The following is a 21,069-nucleotide window of genomic DNA, read 5'->3' on the forward strand; positions in this document are numbered from 1 at the left end:
CTCAGTTGTTGGAGTCCTTCTTCGTCTCTTTTACTGCCTAAAAGCAGAATTCGCAGAAGACAAATTCTTTTAAATTTCCCGAAGCAGTTGTCTGATGTACGACAAATCCACAAGCTACGCAGCATGAATACGCTCGTTGCCTTTGGGGCATGTCCTAGTCGGGCTTGCTGTTGCCACAAACCCCCTGAAAGCCCCCCTAGAAAACCCCTTGAAAGTCCTTGCTAACCTCTCACCCCCCGAGCCACTCCTTTTTCTTTTTACCAAAAAAGCGACACACGCGATTTTGATCTGTTGAGTCGCTCGAAGTGTTTGAATTGACTTGCCAGTTGCCTTAAGTATCTTGTACTTTGCCTGTCGAAAGTTTTCGCTTCTTTTTCGAGTCACCTTCAGGGGCGGCGAGGGCATGGGAGGTGTCAAAGGGGGGGGGTTATCAGTGGCTCTGGCGGTTTCCTCGAAAAGGGAAAAGGCGCTTGAGTTTTTCTGCGCCCCCCTCTGTCAGAATTTGACTTTGCGTCGGTGTGGTTTTCATTCAACGGTGAGCCTGGGAAAAAAATGTTCTTTGTGGCTGAGGTGCCTCAATTTTAGTTAATTAAAAGTTTTAACCTCACACACGCGTACCACGAACACTTTTAACAGCACTTTAAAATATTTCGGGCTTGTAGAAGTTCCCAAGAGATTGAAAAAGCGTTTGAAATTTAAAAAACATTAAAAATATAATAAAACAAACTAAAGCTCGCTAGCTTATTGAAGTATAATGATATGGGGCTTATAGAACAGGGCTTATAAACAATCTCAAAGTAACATTGCCAAATTTTCTTCAAGTGTCCAAGCAGTGCAGTCCGCACACACAGAGAAAATTCGGTGAGTCGAGCTCACGCGCTTGACAAATGGCTGCTTAAAAATGCATGAAACCAGGCAGCGGAAAATGGGGGAAATTCAGGGGGACAAGGGAATTTTCCCTAGGCTAGGGCGTTGAATTGTTGGCCATGCTAAGCGTCCGAAAAGCAGGTTTCCACCTAGGAACAAAAGGATAGGAAAATGCATGGTTGGGCTGGAAAAAGGCGGCATGGGTAGTAGTGAGAAGTGGGTGGCTTGCAGACGACGGCCTGCAGTTGTCGTTGCCTTTGGCGTTCGTTTTTAATTTGCTCGCTGGCTTACGCCAGACACACACGTGTACAAATGCATTTTCATTTTAGCCGAAATTGGAGAGTCAAAGTCGAGCGCTTATATTTTGTTCTAGTTTTTGCCCCACCACCCCTCTTCGGGCAGGGATTTAATCAAAAACGAAAAATCTAAGAGCAAACAAAGTAGCTTATGACAAATTAAAAATATTAGAAAATGTATATACCTCATATATATATAGGGTTTCCATAAGCCAGAAGCATAAAGTGTCTCTTAGTTTAGCTAATTTACTTAAATGGGAATTTGTTAGGGTTTTCTTTAGATTTTCCTTGGGCTTTTCTTTCGTCCCCTACTGACACTCACTTTGTCTGATTATGGCTTCCTTTTTATTTCTTGTTCCCATTTGCTTTGCCATCTTTTCACTCGTTTCGCTCGAGTGAATTTGCATTCGCATTCTTTTTGGGGTTCTGCGTTTTATGTCTCTGGCATCGTTTGCATCTTTCTCACATTGTGAGCAAAATGTTGACGAAATACATTAAGTCTAATATATATTCATGTGCAGCTGGCATCTGACGTTTTGTTTGGCTTTAATTTACCAAAAGTTTTCCCTCAATTTTTCTCGCTTTCCCCTGCCCTTTGGCCTCATTTTTTATTCCCGCTCCTCTTATGTTTTCCTGCCTTTTATTATCAGCTGCTGGCGCTGAATTTCCACGTAAATGTCTAAATTATTTGTGGACAAACAAAACGGTTTGTGTTGATGATGCGACAGCTGTTAGGTGAAAAACAAACGGAATTCTAACCAAATAAATCGCAAACAGCGGCGCCCAAATGCAGGCAGCACTTTTTTCGGCTTGCCAAGCAGTGCATACTAGACCAACAAATATCCTGTACGTACCTATAAACGACATATATATATATGTACGAATTTCTCATTCTGACTTTTATTTTTAGTACAGCAGCCAAAAATCTGAATATTTATGGCGAAAAACGGGATTCAGATTTTCGTCGAAAATACGAGATTCAGGATTTTGTCAAAAATACGATTTTTCCTTCCGGTTTTTCAGTCGTAGTTTAGCCATTTCAAGGCCTACAGCTAAAAGATCGACTGTTTTGGGCAGCTTACTTAAATTGCTAACCATTCCAATCACTTTTAGGGAAATTTATTTTTTGACCAGATTTTTCATTTTTTGTAAGGGGGTGCATCAGGATTTTTTTCAAAAAATCTGAATAGCCAAAAATTTTCAGGTTTGAATGCCAATGGATAGGAAATTAAACGACGAGCTCAACGAGGTATGACATTTCTCATTCTGACTTTTATTTTCAGTACAGCAGCCAAAAATCTGAATATATATGACAAGAAACGGTATTATGTTTGTCGAAAATACGATACGATACGAACGGCTTTTCAGTAGTTATGAAATCGAATTTTAAATGTTTCACATATTATCGCTTTAACTGACAATAAAGATGCTTGTTTGCCCTGGTGATTATTTTAATAAAACAAATAGGCACCCCGCATGCTACATTAATTAAATTCACTCCAAGTTTCGAGTGCTGAGAGCTCGCCCCTTCGAGTGTGGCCTTTAATCGCTTTTTGTGGTTTTGTTTTGGTTTTTATTTGGATGCCACCTGCTGGGGTCAAGGTGTGAAGACGCATGCCTCATTTAGTGCGGCCGGCGGATGCTGGGGGCCGGAGGACAGAGGGCGTGGCAGCTGTGGTCTCGCAATTGGCAAACATGACAATAAACAAGGGGATGACAGTGGCGGGCAGTTGCTGCCTGTGCCATTGTTGTCCGTGTAATTTCAGATAGAGCACAAAATAACCGAACACAGTTGCAATTGCAGTGCCACCCCACTATTTGCCTCCCCCTGCCCAGCGCCCACCACCCACTCACCTCATCTTGCATGAGTTCGCATAATAAGTTCCTGTTTATCTCGACTCGGTTTGCGTTTGTTTGCCCAATGTTGTCTGCATTGCTCCTCTTATCCTTCTGCCCCTTTGCTCTCTCCATTCCTTTCCTTTTCCCCCGAACATGCACATGTGTGTGTGTGTGGCTGCGCAGGTGTCATGTTTCCGTTTCCGCTGCAACGGCAGCAGAAGCAGCAGCCCGCAGTCAAGTGCAAATATTTTTGCATGCTGCACCCCACAAACAGCGGTGCTCAAGGTAATAGCAGTAAATAAACAAATTAAATTTTTAACATTTTTTTTTAACATTGTGTGTTTAAAATGCTACCCAAATTATTAAGAAATTTATAAAAAATATACTTAGTGTAAATATATTGCCTTGAATAAGTTTAATTTTGAATTGGTTGCAATTTGTTAAATTAAAATAACAAAACGCTCCTAAATTTTCGCCTGCAGTTGTAAGAACAGTGAAAGTGAAAACCGCAGCCAGCACCGCCCCCTTTTGGGGGTGTGGCATCGGTTTTTATTAGGTATGCGCTGCAGTTCTTGTTTCTGTTCTGTTGTGCAGTAAAAATATTTGCTTTCGTTCAATTTCAAGTGTGCGCCACGTCGATAAGTGCCAGCGACTGCAGTTTTTCCAAATGTTTACCTCGCCAACAGCCACGCCCCCTTTGTCAGCTATGAAAGTGCAAATTAATAAAAAAATATATATAATGTTAGGGGTGTGGAATTGGGATGGGGCTGGTGTGCCCCTAAGGATGCGCACTCAATCGGAGCACTCACAGATACTCACACACACACACGCACACCGGAGAGGGTGCATCTTCAAATGCCTTTGGCTGCTTTTACTGCCTTTATTTTTATCCCCGGCTTTTCCGCTTTCATTCTGCTCTTTGATCGACAAACCGAACAAATAAAAGAGATGCCTGAGTATACACGCTCTCCGCATGCTAAGGAGAGTTCAATTTTATGCTGGCCATTGAAGATTTATGGGGCTCTGCCAAGCGAAAACTTTCTTTATGTTTCTTAAAAATGGAAATTAATTGGTGAGCCCGAAAAGGCCATAAAATTGTCAGCTGCAGGCGACGAAATGTTGTCGTTCCTTGAATGGAACTATATTTTATGAATAATCATAGAAGCAATTATACATTTTTTAAAATTTAAATCTCATTTTTGCCTTAAGAGAAGTCCCTTGCTTTAAAGGGCTCAGACTCCAGCTACATTATTTATTATATTTGTAAGCCTTAAAGTGCCCCGCCTGCGACTTTGTTTTAATATTCATGCACCCAAAATAACTCCCGTACGTGCTCTTCAATACCGCCTAAGCTCTGCGGCCTCACATATTAAAGCCTCACTTTAAGCCAGAGGATTTTCATTTCCTGGGCTTAGCTTGGAAAATAGTTTATTGTATAAAGAAATGTGTACTTTAGCTGCATTTTCCATTTCCCCCCACACTTTTTTTCGCCAAGATGAAATCCCACTAAAAACAGATTTATCCACACATGGGTAGCACAAAAAAAGAGAAGAAAAAACTAAAAATGGGGGAAAAAACTAGAAAAGAAGGCGAGTAAAAAGTTGGACTGCAAGTTTGCCGCACAGACAATGCTCCGACACTTATCTCATTTAATTTCGTATAATTTTTTCCTCCTTTAGGCGGCACACACACTCACACACATGCAATGAAAGCAGTGCAACTTTGTGCCATGTTTTCCATCACATTGTTGCAGCCTTTTTTGGTTGGCTTCGGATGAGAATGGAAAATGAGGGGATGGACAGAGGGGCGGAGGGGGCTAATGAAAAAACTTTTTCGGCTTCTGCTTTGTTTTATTGCGCATTTTTGCGGTCGCGATTGTTGGATTCGAGTTGCAGCCGTTGCCTCAGACAATGGCCGAAACAAATTGCTGGCCCACAAAGGGGGCGTGGCCGAATCACTGCACACCCTCAGATAAACACACACACTAAGAGAGAGAGAAAGGTGTGCGAGGGGCCAGATAATGTGAGAGCCGAATGCACTTAACTCATTTACGGCCGCGCCGAATGCGCTTAAATAAATTAAAATGTGGCAGGCCCTGACACTTAAATGCATATGCACACGAAAGGCAAGGCAAGGCGACCAGCTGCCAGGCATCTGAATGAAAAAAGAAATGCCCTGGAATGCCCAGAAAGAAATAATATATTTTTAAAACTAAATAAAAAAACAGTTTCTCAAATGTAGATTAAATTATAGGATTCAATCTTATTTTAATATTAATAAAAATAAGATTTGAATCTTTTAAAAACATTAATACAAATCACTGCTTTCTGCTGACAACTTCCTTTTCCTGCTTTCTTCTCGCAACTTCCTGTTCACTGCTTGCTTATCACAACTTCCTGTGCACTGCTTCTGATCACAGCGAAAGTGTTGCATACCTATGAGGGCACCTTTGAAAATAAAAACTAATAAAATGTGTACGAGTTTTTGGGCAATCAAACGCAAATAACAATTATTTAAAATTAATACATCATTAAAAATTATTTTAATTAAAAGTGTAATTATTGAGAGGTATAAATTTACAGTCAGTCATAGAATTTATAGGTGAGTATACTTTGTGGTTCCCGGCTAAGCAACCCACCACCTGCCTCGCATTTACAGGGTATGCTCGCCAAGTTGCGACACACTTTCCACCGCTGCGCCGACATCCTTGCCACCTCCGCTTGCGCTTGGCTGGCGGTGAAAGGCGAGAAAGTGTGCCAAGAAGCGAGTAACAAGAGACAGTCAAACAAAACTGTGACACAGGAGCCGGGACGAGCGGCAGTGGGGCAGTGGGTAAGCAGGTCTCAAAGGACTTGCTGCACTTAAAACATCGCGGTGGCCATTAAAAATTATATGCAATAAGCAGCAGCGACGGCGAACAAACAGCAAATAATGAAATTATAATTAAAGCCAGAGTCAGGGCGAAATAAGACCATCAAGTGCACAAAATGAAGCGACCACAAAATGCAGACAACGAATTCAATTACCTTCCAGTATCCTGCCAGCGAAAGTGTGGGCGGTGGCGAGGGTGTGGGCGTGGCGTAATGAAGAAATTATGAAGTGCATTAAAGCGCAGAAAGGCAAACGGGCAAACAAAACCGGGGCCAAAAGAACGGGCGAAGATGAATACACTGATTGAGCTGCCCCGAGGATAAGGCAGCAGAAAAACGGGAGAAAAATGAAAGGCAGCAGGCGATGGCAAAGGACAGGACAATAAAATGCAGCCAGCGGCACTGAGAGCGAAAAAAGCGGAGAAAAAAAGGAAAACAGCGAGCAAACATTGGGGGAAATCCGCAGGAAGTGGGAGGGGCGGGGAAAACCAACCGACGGCGGAGTGGAGTAAGCCAATTACCAAAGCCGAAACGAGCAGCGGCTCCAATTTATTTTCATCTCACACATACACACAATAATTGTTTCTGGCTTTATATACTCTTTAAGATGGTAGCTTTATATCAAGAACATTAAAAAAAACACACAAAAAAAAAGTAATTAAAAGTTTAATATACTATATTCAATAGTTTGATATATATAAATATAAATTAAAATATGTTACCTAGAGCACTATTTTTACGCGTTTCTTCCTATTGAAAAATATTTAAATAAATTATAAAACAATATATGCAAATGTTATTATTTGTTTTAAGCGAATCTATATAAAATCCTTTTGGTATTCTTTTTTGTTCTTTAGGAATTTTAAACTTTTTTGTAAATAAATAGAAATAGTACAATAACAAAATAAAAATAGTACAATACCAATATAAATATAAATAAATTTAATATAAATAAAATAAATAGAAATTATTATAAAGAGAGTAATGGAAGTTCCCCATTAAAACATTTTTTGCCTGATTGCAACTTTGGTCGCCTTTGCTCCAAGTCGGTATATTTTTAGCCTTGCCAGGACACTCAGATCTGCTACGCTTTAGGGACCTCTTGATCTCCCTGGTGGCCCCTGGGCCCTGGAACGCCCGCTTCCCATCCACCCTGCTTGTAATTAATTGAAATGCCTGTCGCGGCCAAGGCTGACGAAGGACTCTCAACGTCCTTGACTTTGGGGCTCGAGTGTGGAGCCGAGCTCAATGGAAAAACGGAAAAATTTTAAAAAAAATTTTAGAGGTGGGGTCCAGCTCTCGAATAAAATTTCTAATAAAACTTAGAAAGATCAATTACTTTTAGATATCATTCAGTTAAATAAAATATTATTATTTAAAAAAATCCTCTGTTTATAATTTAATTCCCTTCTGCTGAGAGTAAACCCGATATGTCCCATTCCTTAAACTTTTTATTCGATTTGTTTGGCTGTTTGTACACAATTTACTGCCAAACAATTACCACAAATACTCGTAATTTCGCCGCCAACAAATTTAGCCACTTAAACAAATTTAGATTCAATTTGCGCGCGTTTTAAACTCAATTAAAGTTTTGGGCCTTAAATAACATTTAAATGCCTTGTCATTTGATAACATAAGCCGGCGATTTGTCACGTGAGGCCGGTGAGGAAATGGAGTGCCGAAAGTTAGGTGAACTTTGGGTGGCTATTTTCGGGGAGTTGCTGCTTCTGCAGGAAGCCAACTTGTCATTCATCAAACTTTTTCAATAAAACTTTTGCGCCGCTTCTCATCGCTGGCCAAGCTGCAAATCCGCCGCTCGTTGCGAAAGCCGAAAAAGCTTTCTCAGTAAGTGGAGAAAGTCGAGTGTGGGCGAGTGAAATGCAAAGTTCTCCCGCAGTCCGCCCGTCCAATTTCACTCGAGAGTTTCGATTTCCAGTCGCCGCTGTTGTCTACTGTCATTGTCAACAGTTGCCCATGGACATGCCCTCTGATATACTGCCCCAACTTCCATCGAAATCCACTTTCTACACCGCGAGAACAGAAATAGAAACTTCACTACAAAAATATTATTTATAAACAATTCCTCAAGTAAAGGTGAGTTCTCTACTTTTTATATTAACAGATATTTAATATCCACAAAAAAATATTAAAATAAAAACAATTTATAAAAACATTTTTTGAATTCTCTAAAATATTTTTGAAATTATGTTATAGCTGTTTTTTAGTTCTATCAAATAATAATTTTTTTAAATTATTAAAAATGTGTACTTTAAAAATACAATAAATAAATTTAACTTCTTTAAAATAAAAATTATATTTTAAAATATTTTCTGGGTACTCTAAAATAATTTCAAATTAATTTATAAATTTTTATTAAATAATATATTTTATTTTAAACTATTTATGATAGATACAACTATCCTTTAAAATTAGTAAACTTCTTGCTTTTACTTTATTTGTATAAATTGCATCCCCACTTCTCCAAGTGCACAGCATTCAATTCGAAGCACTGACAAACAAATATTATATTGTGTTCCATATCGATTTCCTCTTTAGCCGTTCCTGCATTCAATTTTCAGGATGAGCCATGCAACTTTTATGTTGAGCTCATCATTTTGCCAACTGCTTTGGCTGGCAGGAGCCAGGACCAAGCAGAAAGGGCCGGGAAATTGGGCGGGAAAATCGGAAGGGGAAAACTACTGAATGCCGAATGGCAGGGAGCTAGGCGGAACAGACAAAAACAAGATGAAGAGCAAACGGATGCGGAGCTGGAGAAGCTCGAGACGGGCGAAATTGACAAAAGAAGCTGCTCGAAGGACTCGATGGCTGAGTGAACTTCCAAGGAGCAGCACCAAAGGGATCGGATCGGGTCGGGTCGCATAGTTGAGCCGTAAACAATCAATGCAATCTCGAGTTGGGGGGCACGAGCAGCCGGAGCTCCATCAATTTCCATAATTAATCATGCAAGACACAGCACACACAAAGGGGTTAAGCGACGGCTTTGGGGTGCCCTTCAGATTGAATCAAATCAAATCGAATTCAAAACTAACAATGCAAACGCTTCACTCGGCAATCACTCGAAAGGTCTCCCCAAAAATAAGAAAACCCTATCCCAATTTGATGGATTATATCTTAGCTGCCAGCTGTAAGACTTTTTATAAATACTTGAGCCCATTTGACTTAGCTTAGGCATACGAAAGAAAATAGTAACAATTTTAATATGCCATAACCAACTGATGGCAACACCGCGAATGAGTAATTTGTATATTATTCATACGCCTTGTGCAAACGCTGTTCTTATTATGTTGATTTTTTAATAATTCTATAAAAATTATTTTATTATATCTCAGTGATACATTTATGTATATTTTTATAGTAGACTAAATAGTATTAAATTAAATTCATGCATAATGAGGATTTTTCCATTTAGGAATACAATATTTTGCTCTCCAAAATACTCGCAAACCACAAATAGAAGGTCTAAGCAATTTCCAACTTTAAGGGTCGTTCAAAATATACACACCCCCGCACAACGCCTAATAGATTTTCTATAGAAAATCCATTCAAGGCTGCTGCGATGATTTTCCGTCCGCCCCCAAAAAAAAAAGAAGAGTTCGCCATGCATAAATTTCGACCAGGCGACAAAAACAGCCGCGGAACCGCAAGCGCGTTTTACGAGCGTTTTTTCTCGCCTGCCAACCTCAAGATGCGCAAAAAATATCTGCAACGCGGCCAGGCCAGCGGCTGTGGATTCATGGCCATGAATTGACCCAAACTGAAAATGGTTAGCACGTTTTGGCAGGGGTTAGTCATGGCCAACGGCGAAACAATCGGGTTTCGGGCGGGGGCGGTCAGGGGTTAAGGGGTCGGGGCTGAGGGGTTAACGGGGTGCAAAAGAACAGACATTGCCGCTTACGCTTCACGATACAGCGCCAGGCAACCAGCAGATTTCTCAGAGCTACACAAAACAAAAAACAGAAATTGAAAGGGGAAATATATAGAGTACACGTAAAAAAGAATAAATCAAGAGGTGGACAATGACAGGCGATCGTTGGTGAAGAAAACTGAAAGTGCTGTATGATTAATTTGCTTTACTAATGAAAAACCAAATAAAAAATAAAAAAATGTGCTTAAAAAAATACTAGAAAATATTTACTACCTTTTTCCTATAAAATAATATAAATGTGTATTTTGAAGGGCGAGATATTGTGCTGAGATACATTTTAAAAATATTTAAAAACGTCTTTTATATACATTAAAGTGTATATATATTTTAAATATTTGCTAAGATCATCTCCTTTTTTTTAAGTATTTATATAACTTGTGGTAATTATCAAGTTCCCTTTATTTTAATCATTTTATAATCTCAACTTTTACTTAAACTGCACCCAAAAAACTGATGAGTTACCTAAGTCAATGCCCAAAAAAAAGGTTATGATGTAACTACCTTTCTTTATAAGAAAAATAAATCTATATTTTAAACTTCTCTAAATTCAAATAAGTTTTTTATTTTATATTTAGTTTTTTGCTTTCATCGTTGCTTAAAAAAATAAACTCCCCTCTAAAATGCATGAAATGCCCATGGGGATGCAGTGGTCCCTTCCGTGAGCCCGGCTTACCATTCTGGGTGGTGCTGCCCTGGAAGAGGTTCCGCAGATAGGTGATCAGCCGCCGGTGGAGCGGCCGGTGGCGGTGTCGCGAGGATTTGCGGTGCGAGGAGGAGGACTCCTGGCCGCCGCCGCCCTGCTCCACATCCTCCATGTCCAGGGTGGAGACGATGGCGGCTCCGCCGCCCGATCCGCCTGCCTGCGGGCCACTGGCCACCAGCTCCTTGCCGCACTGGCTGGCGTCCACGATGATCTCGATGCTGCGCTGTGTGCTGGACTTTTTGATGCCCAGGGCCGCCGTAGAGCAACTGCTGCCGGCGGGATTGCCCCCACCTCCACCGCCCCCCGAGGTGATGGTGCCGATGAGGGCATCCGTGACACTTGACCCGGTGCCGGCAATGCTGCTCACCGTCTGGTGGTGGCCCTGCTGGCCCGCCTGCTGTGGGCCACGACCCGTGAGCAGGTGGTGCTGGGCGGTGGAGGGCAGCTCGTTGACGGTGCCATTGCTGTGGCTGCCCCGATAGATCAGCTCCGTCTCGTTGCTCACCTGGCGCAGGGCATGCAGGCCGGTGTGCGATGCACTGCTGGTCAAGCCGCCAGAGGATCCACCGCCGGAGGCACCGCCTCCTCCGCCGCCGCCGGAGGAACCACCATTCAGACCCGTATAGTAGGCGCTGTTGGGTCGCTGGCTGTGCTGCACCTGCGGCCCGGCCATCTCGTTTCTCTCAGTGTATTTACTTGGGTCCTGCCGGAGCGGCTAGTTGCTCCTCGTCGCTGCTCCTCCCGATCCTCTCTAGAGGCTGGCCTTTAATTATCGCTAGCTGGTGTTAGTGGACTTAGTGGCATGTTGGACATCTACATGTTTGCGGCGGTGACTGGGTTAGGCAAAGTGGGGTTAAGCGGAGCGACATCTGCGGAAAGCGAGTAAAATCAAGCAAAATATATATTATAACTAAGATAAAAAAGTGTTAGTTTCTAGGCCGATCAATGCAATATTTTTATTTAAGCTGCATTTTTTTAAGTTTATAAAAAAATCATAAATATATATAATTTAATTTTAAAGAATAAAAGATTTAGCATCAAACATACCTTTAAACCGTGTTTTTAAATTTATTAATTTAGGTAAATAATATATTTATGATATATTATTTCAAAAGTGAAGTTAAAATTAATGTGATGCAATAAAAACATTTCAAAATTAAAAATTTAATAATTTTTATCAAATTTCAAAAAATAGAAATTAATTGTTTTTTTTTAATTTAGTTTCAAAGTTCAGCTGTCTTTTAATTTGAAAATATATTATTCATATTTCGCCATATTTAATTTGTTTTACTTAATATTTATATTTAAAAATGACTTATTTGTGTAACTATAACGATTTTTAAAGTGTTTAAATAAGCTACATTTGATCGGAATAGAGTTTGGGTAACAAAGAAAACTATTTCCAGGAACTTCAAAATATTCCCTTGGCCAGCAGCAATGCATTTGTGTTAGTGTGCGTACATGAGTTGTATCTATGTGTGCGTGTGGGTATTATTGAGCTCTTGTAAGCGGCTTTGTTATCCGATTTTAATCCTATTTACTAACTGATACTGAAAACTAGACAATTGCCTTGCCAGCAAGCTGTTGCCTGGCATTCCCTCCCTTGTTTAATTTATCGAGATGCCAAGGAGTATTCCAGCCCATTGGCAAAGCAATTTGCACTCTCAGATAATTATTTTCATCAGCATTTAGGTCTCCTCAAGGCAATTAATCGACTCGTTGCATTATCAGATTATTAAACAGCCATTTTAGGAACCTTTTCATATAAATTATAGGAATTCTTATATTATAAAGAAGGCCTTTAACTGAGAAATATATATTTTTAAATAAAATATTTATTAATAACCAGTGGGCCAAGTAATGAATGTCAAAGGGGCTAAGCCATCAGTGTGGTTCATTTGGCCAGTTTTGGGGCCACTCTCGCACAGATCAGTTCGAGAAACCAGCTCGAAATTCCAAATTTGTCCGTCTGAATAGCTCCGTGTTTTTTCCACCTTTTCCGGCCGTTTGTTATCCACGTCCTTGACCGCCATGAACACTCTCAAGTCCGACGACAAGCCCTTCAACCCCTTCTACATCGGCCCGCATCCCAGCAAGGCGTGTGCCATCCCCGAGATTCCCGGAAAGCAGTGCTCGCCCAGCTGCCAGCCGCCGGAGGGCCAGGCGAGCGCCCATCCTGCGCCGGCTCCCCATCGTCCGGATGGCCACGAGGCCCAGAGCGTGCCCAGCGGAGCGGCGGGCGGCATGCTCATCGTGGGCGTGGCCAATATATACAGCACCGTGGAGGTCCTGGCTGCCGCCGCGCGAGCGGGGGAGGCGGGCGCAGCGGGTGCGAGAGCGGCAGGAGCGGATCAGGGCAAGGCGGCGCCCAGCAACACCATCTGCAAGCCGTACCCCTGCATGGAGGGCGCTCGAGTGGACAGTCCCGGCTGTGATTGAAGCGGAGCATGTGCATCCAGGGACCACACACCAATCATCTACCAACCGGCCATCTAAATCCGAAATCAGCAATAACCCTGCCTAAGTTAGCCCCAAAAACTTGAATAAAATCTAAGAAAATCTACAAAGCTTTGTGTTTTTATAGAAAAAAAGTGTTATAAATTTTAGGTTGCATAATACAGGGTTCCTTTTATATGGTCTTGTATTTTTAATGAATAATAAAAAATATGTAATTTTAAAAATATAAGACAAATGTGAGTTATACCTTAAATTTGAGCCAGCAATATTTATTCTTGAGTAAGCCTTAAACACTTTCATAAAAAGCCGAAAATCAAACAAAAATAATTATGGATAAAGTTAGTTTTGTTATTTTATAATACAGTAAATACAAAAATCCCTTTCTAGCACATATAAAACCACATAAAGAATATATATTATAAATGTAGCTTCATAAGCTTGAACTCCCTAAATATTTGCATGGGATATTTAGGTCAATATATAAGATTAGGTTTAATATTCAAGCTAACCAAGTTGCTTTTAAAATTGAAAGAGGTATTATTTTTCTTAGCTTTAGTACTAAGCCTTAGTTATTTGTGGGAGACGCCTAAAGAGCTCTTTCGCTGCCTGTTAACCCCGCTCAACAATAAACGATTCGAGCGGAATCCCATTTGGGGAGTATTATTTTTGAAAGAATTTCGTTCGCACATTTGCAAGCCGTTGCGATGGATTTCATATGGAGCTGCAGCTGCATCATTTATGGTTCGATGGCAACGGGCAAATGGATCAGGAGCAGTAAAAGCAGCAGCAACAGCATCCTCATCCACATCGAACTTTCGGTGGCCAGAAGAGCGGTGCGTTCGGCCTGGAGAGTCTATCGAACGTATTGCTTTTGCAAATTCAATGAAGTAAAAATTTATTATTTATTGATAGACTTATGCGAGTGCACAACAGCAGCAGGAGCAGCAGCAAGGAGCTGAACACTTTATGCCCCCGAACCTGGCCCTGGAAACAGTGCTGCCAAGTTGGTTTAATTTTGTTAAGAAATAACATTTTTTAAAAATATATAAAAATTAAAAAGTAATACTTAAGACACCTAAAGAAAATAACATATTTTCTAAGTTAAATATTTCTCCCAAGTCTAAAGTAATTTTAAATTTAGAAAAGAAAATAAATCATGATTTTGCCATTTGGCACTGCTTTCCTTGATTGGCATCACTGTCGAGAATGCGTGTATTTTCACTCGTCCTCGCACTTGGCCAAATTGCTGTGGATGCTGCCGTTGCTTTTGCTTTCGTTGGCAGCACCTGTTTGCCAAATGATTTATGCATTTCACCCATTTTGCTGTCGACGTTTCAGGTGCAACAAGACTAGCAAACAACTGCAAATGCAACTGCAACTGCAGCCCGTCGGCAATGGGGCAATAGCAACAACGCTTAATGTGATTTTCTTGTTAAATGCGAGTCGACTCGCTCGCCGCGCGAAGAAAAATGGAGCACTTTGCTGCCAGTTTTTATTCGCCGTTGTCGAACCCCTAAATAGTCGTTAGTTTGTTAAGCTTTTAAGCTTTTTTCAAAGTGCCTGTCGCAAAAACATTTCACAATTGCTAGCCAAAAAACGAGAGCTCTGGGTACACTTCATTAGATTAATTTAGGTGAAGGAGTTGGTTTATAGGTACTACTTGAAAATACTTATCCACATTGAAGTACATCATTTAAATTATTATAAAACAAATGCTTGCTACCAGATTGATTGATTTGATTTTGTCTTACTTTAAACAACATTTATCTGGATTTTTTTTCCAAATTGATTTATTGCCACATTGATAGCCAAATTCATTTATTTAAATTCCTCACACCCTCGGCGAATGTCTTCAAAATCAAGTTATCAAAAAATCGATCATACGCACTGTGTGCCTTCAAGGCAAGCTGAAATCCGACTCCCATTTCAGCAATTCCATTTTCAGCTGTCAACAAATCGAGTGCACAAAATAAACAAATACAAGGAAAACAGCACGGAGCGAGGGCGGGGGAGGAGGAGGAAAACTTAATTTATTGAAATGTCCGGAAATGTAAGCATTAAAAGCGCCGCACGACGAATGGAAAACAAAGCATAAATATCTATTAAAATGAGATTGAAATAAATTACAATTTACAGGGCAAGCCAGTGGCGGAGAAATGGGCCTGCGACACGCCATCCCGGGCCATTTAATGCCGACATCTCCGCCAGGCCAACAGGCCACCAGGACACCAGTCCACCGGTCCACCATTCGATGCCGAAGGTCAGGTGGCCGTCTTCTGGGCAAAAGCTGGAGTGCAGGGCAAACACTTCTCCGCTGGCGATGGTCGAGGAGCAGCCATGTGAACATTGGGGGGAAATTAAGTGCAAGGATCCATGGATCCATGGCCAAGGCAGCCGGAGGACAACAAAAGGACTCGCATACTTAGACGCACTTGAGCGTGGGGCACTGGGGGCACGGGGCACGGGGCATGGGGCATGAAAAATGGCAGCCACACCGCCCAACGGCAGAGGAAATGAAGCTGAACTTTATTATAACAATACACAATAATCGTGTGCGAGCTGCGTCTCAAGTTTCCTCCTTCGTCCTGATTTTCCGCCATGATGGAGTGCTGCGGAAAAAGGAAAGCGGATATGCCGCTCGAAAGGTAAACTGCAACGGAAGCCAAACCGCACAACATGATGATGGAAACAAATACAAGTCTTAGGAAAGAGGACTCTTTTATGAGAGGTTAATTTATTGAAATGCTACTGTTTTATTAAATATTTAATTGCCCTCAAAAAATTGTTTTAAATATTTTTTGCATGAAATCTACTATTCAAAATATACCTTAAACTCTTATGAGAGGTTAATTTCGTAAAATTGAATATAAGGATATTATAAAATATTTCTTTGCCCTAAAATACCTTTGATAATATTTTTTGCATTAAACTGTTAAGCTAAAAACTTTTTGTAAGAAATCTCTTTTATAATTTAATTTTAAATTTATTGACATTGAAAATGTTTTAATGTTTTAATTTTATATTAATTTAAAATTATTTGGCTTCCAAAAGTATCTTAAGTTAAAACAAAAACAGAAAACTTTAAAAAAAATAAATGGTTTGAAATATATTATAAATTTAAAAAATATTTTGCTATCCCAAACAAAGATATATTGTTTTGTATAGTAATAAATTATTGTTTCCCTTCAAAATATTTATTAAGCTGTTAAGCTATAACTCTGTTAAGCTATACTAACTCATTTTTATAAATACAAACTGAAAAACCACACGTGTCCTGTTTCATTCACGATTCGGTGACGTGGACTTGAAACAACAGGTGAAATGGCCACATTTACATAATTACTGCGATTCCAGAATAAATTAAAGCCATCCGGTCATTTCCCACGTGCCGCGGACGGATGCTAATCGATGGCGCTGGGGCGTAATTTCTCCGGAATTTCTCCCAGTGCATGCACGTACAGTGCACGCGAGGGCGCTTAACTAAACAAGCTGAAGACGTGCAGCCAGGCGGGAAATGCAGAAATGCATTCCGGGAGGCCAGGACTCGCTCCTGCGGTTGAATATTCGTGGCTCCTCACTCACGAAATCCCAGCAAATGTCAAGTGCACTTCCTATCCCGCCCCGAAACCCCGCACTTCTCTCGATTTTAATACCCTTCGGTTGGCTGAGGACTCGAACTCGCGAGTTCCTTAGCTCCTGGCCGCATTTCTATCGGCATGCGCCATATTCAAACGGGAAGGTGAAAGGAAATTGGATTTTTGTTGACATTATTTTATAAAAAATATCCGGAGTCCGGACTCCGGAGTGCGGACCCGCCAACAACAATGGACTTTGGCATCGTGTCAGTGCGGTCCGACATTTTTCTCAACTCATCGAGAGTTCCTGCTTTCCCCACGAAAAATCCAACTTTTCTCCTCTTGGCATCTGCTGGCTTCCCCCTCTGCTCCCGCACGTGTGTGAGTTGGCAAACATATTTTGATTTTGCATAATAAATTGCGTTCTGTATGCGAACGGCCAAGACAAAGTGGTGGAATATGAGGGGGTTTTTGTTAGTAAGCCACAAATCGACAGATGGGATACCCTGAAAAAAAGGTGTCAAGTTATGCCAACTATCCACCCGTCTTAACAAAAACCTTTACAAAGTTTAGAAAAGTATACATTTGAAACATATTTATTTTTAACCAAAAATTCTACCTCCAAAAAATTCTACTTTTATATCTGATTATATTTAAAGAGTAATTAAGCTTCAGAAAAATGTGTATTTTTCAATCGTAGCACCCTTTAATCGTTGATTTCTTAATTAAAAATATTTATTTTTTTCTTTATTATTTTTGTAAAGAGTTCTGAAAGTTTATTTTCCTTCAAAAAGCAATATATTAATCAACATAAAATATACCTATGCTAATTTTTTATAATATTAATCCATTTTCTTTTTTATAAAAAACATACTTTGGACAATCCCCAGGGATTTATGATAATAATAAAAATATTAATGGGTATTTTAGCAGTCGTTACAGCTTTTGCTGCCCCTGAATTTTTAGGGGACTTGGGTTTTTTGCTCTCGCCATTGAGAAACTGCAGCGCAAATGCACTTTGTGTGCCGGTGCATCTGCTGAGAGCAGAAACCAATCAAATTTCCATGTTTGATAAATTCCATATGAAAAATTGTGTTGCATATGCTTTACGGATTTTGTTTTTTTATTTTTGGCGGCGCTACTTTCATGTTTTTCTGAGCTGCAGTCGAACTGACAAGCACACGCAACTCCACCTAAAAAATAGGTGGTGCGGATAAGTGCGGGACAGATTTGGGGGTCGGCTGGGTGGTTCAGTGGCTGAGTGGGTCAGGTGGCTGGGTTTTTCGGTCTCGAGAGGCAACAGAATGTAAAACAAATCGCCGCCGGCATTGGACGCTGATGAGGTTGGTTATCGCAGTGGCGCAGAGGTAATGACACGCCCACAAGCCCAACACCACAGTCATCTACGCAAATATGTGTTTAGAACCAAACAGTGGCGGCGAAAAGATGGCGTACCCCCCTCATTAATTTCCCTCAGTATTTTGGGTTATTAACTTTTTTAAAGTGCTCCACAAATCACAAAAAAAAAACACATATATTTTGATGAATTTATATATCTTTAGCATAAGGTATTAATTTTTAAAAATTCCTAAAAAAACTTCTACTAGAATGTTTATATTCAAATATTTTTCAAAAACTCTTATATATTTAAGTTAAATATTTCAGTACCTACTTTTTTTTAAACTTATTATTTACCATTTATTTTTAATTAAATTTTTGACACTACAGTCACAAATAGATCCCTTAAGCCAACTTGAACCTTTAAGTTTGTGGTCTTAGGTGACCGAAAAGGTAAGCAAAATTTCACTTGTACTTAAAGGCCCCCTGAAAAATAATTTCCTTTCTCTGTCATTCCCTGTGGTCTTACTTTTGGCACTCAGTGTTTGGATGGGCGGGCGGGGATGGGTGCGTTCGTGCTGGCTTGGCAGCCGTCAAAGTGCAAAATATGGGGCTCAAGCATCATCAGGATGCCTCTACCTGTGACACACAAACACATGGTTGTAAAGTTGCTCAGGATGCACGTGAGTTGCTGCAATCTGTGGCACACTTTTCTCGCAAAACGCCAGCGACTGCCCTCAGCCTTCCACACTCCCACAGCGGGATTTCCTGGGGTTTTCCGCATCGCGGGAGTGGAAATGGTAGGGAGGACCTGAAATAACAGCAGCTGGAATGCAACCAGCCAACCAAGTCAGCTAACTGTTTTTATAACCCCAACTGGATAGCATACGTACACTCAAAGAAATGTCCTAGCTGTGAAATATTACAGTGTCTTTAAGAAATATACTACAAAATTGAGATCCAACTAATATATATTCTGACAAGCACATACATTTTTAGAGATTTGTTTTAATTATATTTTAAAAAATGTTCGAACATCATATATAATATAAAATGTCTCAATTGGATAACATACTTACACTCCAAGAAATATCTAAAAGTCTAATATACTATAGATATTTTAAAATTATCACATTACTAAAATTTCAATTCCTAAACATTTTTAAAATTTTAGAGATTTGTTTTAAAAACATTAAAAAAATTTTCAAAAATCCTTTATATATAAAGAGTATTTTTTTTAAGAAATATCTTAATTAATATATTTTGATCTTGAATATATGGTATAAATTCTTCATATATTTTAAGTTCGTTTTATATTTAAATCAAGATTTATTAATATATATAAATTTTAAATTGAGAATAAGTATACATTTTCCCAGTGCCATTACGCAGGACATATTGCTTTCTGCGAGGGCGTCTATAGGGTCCTTTCCAGCTGTCTAGCTTTTCTTTTTGACTGCGTTTTTCGCACGTTTATTTGCCAAAGCGAGAAACTGGAAAACCCGAAACCCCGAACTTGCCTTGCCACCTTAGCCCTTGCACCTAGTTTTCCCCGCTTCTCACCTGTTCCCCGGGTCGTTTCCTATCTGGCCCCTGTATTTATGGGTTTGCACGTGTTTCCGTCTGCCAGAGTTGCCATCATCATCATCATCGCACCGTTTCGCCGTGCGCCAGTCGCCATTGTGGCAACTTGAGCATCTTTTGGAAAACACAAAAAACAACGCCGGCTAGCGGGGCAAAAAAAAAAAAACACATGGAAAATTTCTGCCGAGTGGGGTTTCATTTTCAAGTGTTTGTCTTCACGTGGCCCGGTGTGTGTATAGTGGGTGTACACTGTACTGTACACTGTGTGTGTGGCGGGTGTGGGTGTGCCAGTTGGAGAAGAGAACGTTTATTTTTCAGCTGTTGCTGCCGTGACATGGACACCCGCAAAATGGTTGGCCTGTCAGCGACAAGGATGCCCCCAGTCAGTTATTCGCACGGCAGGACGAGAAGGACGAGTCGAGGCACTTCACTGGGACACGAAAAAATGCTTTCAATTGCTTCGCTCAGGAGACTCACATTGATTTGGAACCCGATTTGGCAGGGGTAAACAAGTGGCATGTTGGTAGACAATAAGGCGAAGGGATCCCAAAATGTTAAGGCCCATATAAAATCAGTGACTCAATATAATTTTACAAAGTTTAGGGTTACCCCATCCATTTTTGTAGCAGCATAAAAATATAAAAAAATCACAAAATGTACTTTTATATGTTATATAAATTTTTTTTCAGTCAGAAAACATAGTAATATATATAAGAACAGTATATCCTAATCATACAACACTAAAAAAAAGCTTTTAAGTTTCCAGAATATTTATTTGTGCCGCTTTTTCCCATTCTTATTTTTCTTAATTACTTAACTTGAAATGTGATTCTGGCATTTCCCATTTTCAAATTTTCACTCACATTATTTCGTTGTCACACATTCAGGTCGCAAGGAAACCGAATCCCCACAGGACCCCGCTCTGGGACTTATCTACAGGTATATCCATGACAGGTGTACAACAGTACATATATGCATTACAATCCAAGCAGGCACACGCAAAAAATATAATACACACGTGGCGCAACTTTAATTCGAATGTGAGTGGCATGGCGGGTGGGGGGAGGGGGAGCTCGATTCGCGTGCAAAGCTCGTAAATTAATTTTTATATCCCTTTCAATTACTTTCCGAAGCCCCCGAACCGCCCACCATTTGGGGGCCAACTATCAATGCATACTAATGAGTGACTAGGGGGCGGAAAATCCGAATACCCCAGATAGCCGATCGGCCCGATTTCATGGCCGCAACTCTCAGTCGAGCTCAGTGCCATCCTGTCCTGGCCCTCGGTCCATGTAATTGCCCTTGTTGCTGCTCTTGTTCCTGTTTCTGTTCCCGCTCCAGTCGGGCCATTAAAATCCAAGGAGTGCTCCTCCTCCAGTTGGCCATAACCCAGTGCCAATGCCACTGCCCATCCTGCGCTGCCAAACTCCCCAGGAGCCACACGCAGCTTAACAACTTTTGTGTGTAAGCTTTCATCACGATTATGGCCAGGTTAAGGCGGTAAAAGGTGCGGGGGAAATTGGGCAAAAGTTTCGGAGGGGTAGAGAAATTTATACTCGGGAAAATATACTCCCAGAATTTTAAGAGCAGCTTT

The 21,069-nt window shown here is 40.5% G+C and overlaps 3 protein-coding genes across 12 annotated transcripts in view; 2 read left to right on the forward strand and 1 right to left on the reverse strand.

Moving 5' to 3' along the window:
* LOC127011515 (uncharacterized) overlaps positions 1-21,069 on the forward strand; it is a 121,139-nt gene that overhangs the window by 45,670 nt on the left and 54,400 nt on the right. The window lies entirely within an intron of this gene.
* The window catches only part of LOC108032369 (serine/arginine repetitive matrix protein 1), a 93,747-nt gene that overhangs the window by 23,670 nt on the left and 49,008 nt on the right, over positions 1-21,069 (reverse strand). For 4 of the 10 annotated variants that reach the window (XR_001768607.3, XR_001768606.3, XR_007763245.1 and 1 more), the window contains exons 3-4: positions 10,492-11,390; positions 9,789-9,830 (exon numbers count right to left, since the gene is read on the reverse strand). The exons of 3 other annotated variants lie outside the window; for them this stretch is intronic. Coding sequence is in view for 1 of the 7 variants with exons in the window: in XM_044092895.2 (XP_043948830.1) it covers positions 10,492-11,194 (703 nt within the window). In the remaining 6 variants the exon portion in view is untranslated. The remainder of the gene's footprint in view (positions 1-9,788; positions 9,831-10,491; positions 11,391-21,069) is intronic. 3 more of the 10 variants (XR_001768610.3, XR_001768608.3, XM_044092895.2) reach the window with 1 other exon arrangement.
* Positions 12,393-13,088, forward strand: LOC108032395 (uncharacterized). The gene has a single exon (XM_017106219.3). It carries the CDS (start codon positions 12,553-12,555, stop codon positions 12,958-12,960), a length of 408 nt encoding a protein of 135 aa, XP_016961708.1. The 5' UTR covers positions 12,393-12,552; the 3' UTR covers positions 12,961-13,088.

The sequence above is a fragment of the Drosophila biarmipes genome, chromosome X (genome assembly GCF_025231255.1).
Source record: "Drosophila biarmipes strain raj3 chromosome X, RU_DBia_V1.1, whole genome shotgun sequence".
NCBI lineage: Eukaryota > Metazoa > Arthropoda > Insecta > Diptera > Drosophilidae > Drosophila > Drosophila biarmipes.